Genomic DNA, 5,299 nt, shown 5'->3' on the forward strand with positions numbered 1-5,299 from the left:
AAAGCGGAACTACATTTTTAATTAAACGCATGCCTATTTTTCTATATTTTTTAACAGTATTTATGATTTCTTCTTCTTTAAGCCGGGTATATTTGCTTGAATATGTATCGTAAAATAAATAGAAGAAAAAATTAAATTAAAAAGGATTTGCGACATACCCTTTACGACGGCAAATCTGAGGTTTACGAGAGTTCTGCCTGTTTTGCGGCACACGTGTTTACAGTAGTCTGTCGGAGCGGCGTGTGTGTCGGTCTGCGGCAACATGGTCAAAAATATGAAGACAAAAGTTGGCAAAACGAAGGTTAAGAAGGACAAACCTGTTAAAAAGCGTGCTGAAACTGACGCGAACGTCTTGGGTTTGTCCGGTGAGATGCAAGAAGAGGAAACCAAGGAATGTACGTCTGTTCCCGAGGCAGTTCGCTTCGACGAGGACGAGGAGGAAGAGGAGGATTTGCACCCAGAGCTGAGCGCAGACGAAGAGGAGGCGGACGGGGAGGATGAACGGAAGAGAAACAAGCTGGTCCAGGCCATCGGCTCCATGGGACGGGAGCACCGGAATACGCGGCTGCAGGAGAGGTCCGAGGCCGCGCTCCTAGTGTCCGAGTTCGACGTGAACGCTGTGGGAGAGGGGTCAAAGGTCGAGCTGTCAGACCTCATTCCCAGCGCCACCAAAAAGGCCCAGAAGCAGATCGAGAGCCTCCAGCGAAGCCACAGGACGCTCGACACGCCACTCTCCAGGTGACAAGTTGTATTTGAAGCCACTAAATTCAAGAACTGATTTGAGCTGGACACTAAATGCACACATAGTACAAACTAACTTAATAGTACCCACCTTTATTGTCCTGAACTTTCCTCAATCGTAGAATAATAATAATATTGACTGTCTGTATTCATACTCGGTCTGTTAAAGATTGTGTTTGCCTGCTCAAATGTAGTATCCGGGTATAAATGTTTTGACAGCAGTAACAATATTGACAGCAAAATAGATAGAAATGTAAAATGGGCTATCCAAATCCCACATTTTGTAATAACTTTATTATTCACCTCAGTGCTACTAAAAGTATCACAATCAAAGCAATATATACACTTGTCATATTGCACACATGATGGTACTTTCTTTATTAAACATTTTATACTAGTTCTGAAAAAGCTCAAGAACATGTATAACTGTTTGTGAAAGGTCAAATTCTGTCCTGCTAATGGGATTTATTTTCTCTTTTTGCATCTATTCTGGCTTAAATGAGTATCTAGATTGGATACGTTTATATTTTGGTCTTTTCCTAAATGTATCTGCTCTTGGAACTGTTTGAATGTGCACTTTAGACATAATCATACTATTAAAACATAATGACAAAATGACTAAAAATTACATAATCATAGGCAGTATTTTTACCTGTCAGAAGTAATTCTACCACTCTAACCTCAATGATTAACATTACATTGTGATGCAGACGTAATTAACTATGTTGATTATGTTACAAGTCTTATTAAAGATGCAGCGGCTCTGTCAAAGCTAAGTTTAATGCATTCATGTTTCAGTATCTCATATTTTTATTTCTAGTGACATCTTGGATGCTGCAATAAGGATTGCTGACAAAGCATTTCTCTCACTCTTATTTACCATGTACTTCAACAAAACAATTTTAGACCCAAGAGGTTGTATTTTGTTGTATAAATTCATAATAATAAACCTTTAATGATGCACACTCAGACATGTGTTTGAGTAGGGCATTGAACTTATCAGATAAACATTATTAAAGTTTTGTTTTAATCAATTAATTTTCTTCCTTACAGACAGGAGACAGAGCGCATTCACCGGGACGTTGCCTTTCAAAAAGTGTCCGATGAGGTGTCCAAGTGGAAGGGCGTGATCAAGCAGAACCAGCGCTCCGAGCAGCTGGTTTTCCCCCTGAACCAGGAACCTTCCGGACCCAAACCCATCGAACAGGTGGTAACGGCATGGAATGCTCATACGCCACTGGAACAGGAGATCTTCACTCTACTCAACGCCAACAAACAACCCATACACAACCCGGTCCTCACTCCCGCTGAAGAGGACTCCATCAAAGCCATGAGTTTGGAGGAAGCAAAAATCCGCCGGGCTGAACTCCAGAAGGCAAGAGCGCTCCAGTCGTACTACGAAGCTAAAGCGCGTAGAGAGCGTAAAATCAAAAGTAAAAAGTACCACAAAGTCCACAATAAGGCAAAGCGTAAAGAAATGCTAAAGCAGTTTGACGAGATGGTAAAGACCAATCCAGAAGCGGCTCTAGAGGAGTTAAAAAAGTTGGGAATGGCGCGAATGCAAGAAAGAATGTCCCTCAAGCACCAGAACAGCGGGAAATGGGCCAAGTCAAAAGCAATAATGGCAAAGTACGATGAAGATGCGAGGAAGGCAATGCAGCAGCAGCTAGAAATTAACAAAGAGCTCACGCAAAAGATGGTCACGGCTTTGAACAATGATGAGGAGGAGGAGGACGACAAGGAAGAGGAAGGAGCAGAGGACGTTCTGCCGGATTTTGTGAATGACGCCGAAAAAGCAGGAGATGCCACAAATCCATGGATGAGAGGAAAACTTACAGAAGAAGAGCGAGACAAAGAGGAAATATCCAAGTTGGCAGATGAGGCTATTGTGATCGAGGAGGAGTCCGCTGAGGAAGAGGAGGTGAATGAAGAGGAGGTGTTGTTGAGGGAGTTTGAAAAAAGGCGTCAAAGGCGTAAAGAAGAGGTAAACACAGTGATCGACCTGGATGAAGAAGAGGATATCGTAGCTGAAGACGATTTGTCAGAGTTTACGTCAATAATACGGGGTTTGACGGAAAAGCCAGAGGTTGAAATAATTGTAGATAACTCCACACCGTTAGAAGAAGGTCTTTTAAGAATTCAGACTTTGGAGGATGCAGAAAATCTACACGATCCAGAAATGTTGGAAAATGTTGAAAATGATGTGGTTGAAATTGTACAGTCGAAAGAAGCTACAGACGAATCCGCTCCGAAAAAATCTAAAAAGAGAAAACGTGATATCGAATTGAAGGAAGTCCTGACCAAAGAGAGCAAAGTTGTAACCGTCCCACTAAAAGTTACAATGGAAGAAGTTGGAGAAGAGGACTTGGAGGAAGAAATTGACCAGCGAGGGCTTATTAAAGAGGCGTTCGCAGGGGATGACGTCGTTTCTGACTTCTTAAAAGAAAAACGAAAACTGGAAGAAGCAGGCAAACCCAAAACGGTTGATTTGACGCTGCCCGGCTGGGGCGAATGGGGCGGTCTGGGTTTGAAGCCGTCCAAAAGGAAACGCAGAAGGTTTAGGACCAAACCAGGGCCAGCGGTATATCGAAAAGATGCAAAACTTCCAGAGGTGATCATGTCGGAACAAAGGGACAAAAGTGTCACACCACACCAAGTAAACAGTCTACCATTTCCCTTCGATAACCACACGCAGTTTGAAAACACAATCCGCTGTCCGCTGGGAAGAACGTGGAATAGCGAAAAAACTGTCAAGAAGGTTACGCAGCCCAGAGTGGTGACTCAGTTAGGAGCCATCATCGAGCCAATGGGACGCGAGGAGCTCAAGAAGAGCCGGCAGAACGAGGCCAATCAGAAATCACACGCCCAGATGGCAACAAATCAGAAGAAAGCAAAGCCATATAAAAGGAAGAACCAAGCACAGAAACAAAAGAAACACAAGAAGTAGGGCACTGTTTTTGGAATGAGTTCAAATGTAAACTGTTGAGGATATTGAAAGGTGCATATGAGTGTATGTAAAGATCATGCTTATCAACAAATTTGTATCTTGTATATTTGTCTAAACATATCTCATCAAGGCAAATAAATTAATTTGAGTGGATTTACATCTATGTAATAAAAATCTATTCAAGAGTACTAGGTCTTGTTTTTTATATAGATAAAGGTAAAACAGATATTAGAGTGTACTATAAACGATGCATATTATATGTGTTTGAAGGTGGAGCGATATCCAAATCTCCAACCGTTCAAAGTAAAATATATTTTCAAAGTGCAAAGCAGAAATACAAATAGTAGTTAACTTGTGGTTTTTAGAACTGAATTAAAGGTACAGGTGATCGCCTATTCTCCATATATGTTGAATACTTTGAATAATATATTTATCCAGTGGCATCTAACATTTATCTGGTAGATGATAAAGGAATACATCACCTCCAGCAGCAGAACACTTAAGATTTCAGATGTAGAGGAGAAAAGGCAAATGATAATAATTTTTCTTTTTTCCCCCCAATAGGCCATGAAAACGTTATATGGAATATGCATATGAGCCGATAACAGAGTAAGACTCCAGATTCAACTGTTCTAGATCGAACGAGTTTTGTGTGTTAGAGTCAGTGTTGATTCTAAGATGATCTTATCAGCCGAAACTGAAATTACGTGTCATACAACCAGAATCAGGAGCTGTGATCCAGCCATGATGGGCCTGTGTTGAGGAGCTGACGCCTCCGGAGTTCAGCTCGGAATCACTCTCTGAAGCTCGGTCTGGAGCTGTGGCTCCGACAGTGTGAAGTGTGAAGAAGAATCACTGGATCAAGTCCTCTTGATCTGTCTTCTCTTTGGTTCTGAGGCGTTCCTCAGATAACAAAAGGTTGTTGCAATGATTCAACGATGAGGCTTGTCCTGTTTCGTTGTAGACTTGAAAAGCTGATAAAATGTCCTTAGCTTGAGTTTGCATGTTGCAGTTTAAAGCAAAAATCATGTCCCAAGACAGGCACAGAATTCTTTTGGGAGAGAAAAAAGTTAGTTTCCGTGGGTTTGTCTCTAGGCCAGAGATGAGGCCTTCTCTCCTCGAGATCCTTCCTCCTTGAAGACCTGTGATGGCACTGGGTTTGGTCTCCTTTCTCTCCCTCTGTTAGGCAGAATAATGCTATTTCAAACAATCTTATAAGTCTTCTTGCCTGATTTTGTTTCTTTTTTGCATGTTGTATTTATTTTATGTTAATATGATTTACATTAAACAACTCAAAACTCAAACTCTCTTCTTAACTTTAACCAGAGAATATTGTGCCTGACCGTAACCCGAGTCTACTGCATCACAAAGTACAATATAATTCCATGATATTTACGTCATTGTGTAGATTTTATGTTGTGAGAACATGTTTTGGACTATGTATTTGAAGCGCTTAGCTTTAATAAGTTGAGTTGAGTACTCTAACTACTCAACGAGCGAGTATGTCAGCCATCGTGTACGGACAACAACTATGTCATGAGTTCTTCTTTTTCAATCTCCTTGAATAGCCTTTAATAAGCAGCAGGATAATGAAAGCGATGATTAAAGTGT

General features: G+C 41.2%; 1 protein-coding gene across 1 annotated transcript; it reads left to right on the forward strand.

Annotated features, from left to right (window-relative positions):
* The first annotated feature begins 186 nt into the window (after positions 1–186).
* LOC140359332 (U3 small nucleolar RNA-associated protein 14 homolog A) lies at positions 187–3,803 on the forward strand. Its single transcript, XM_072444210.1, has 2 exons — positions 187–738; positions 1,795–3,803. Exons 1-2 carry the CDS (start codon positions 263–265, stop codon positions 3,686–3,688), a joined length of 2,370 nt encoding a protein of 789 aa, XP_072300311.1. The 5' UTR covers positions 187–262; the 3' UTR covers positions 3,689–3,803.
* Positions 3,804–5,299: the final 1,496 nt, after the last annotated feature.

The sequence above is a fragment of the Eucyclogobius newberryi genome, unplaced genomic scaffold, assembly GCF_026437365.1.
Source record: "Eucyclogobius newberryi isolate DKJ021-1_F unplaced genomic scaffold, fEucNew1.0.hap1 SCAF_14, whole genome shotgun sequence".
NCBI lineage: Eukaryota > Metazoa > Chordata > Actinopteri > Gobiiformes > Gobiidae > Eucyclogobius > Eucyclogobius newberryi.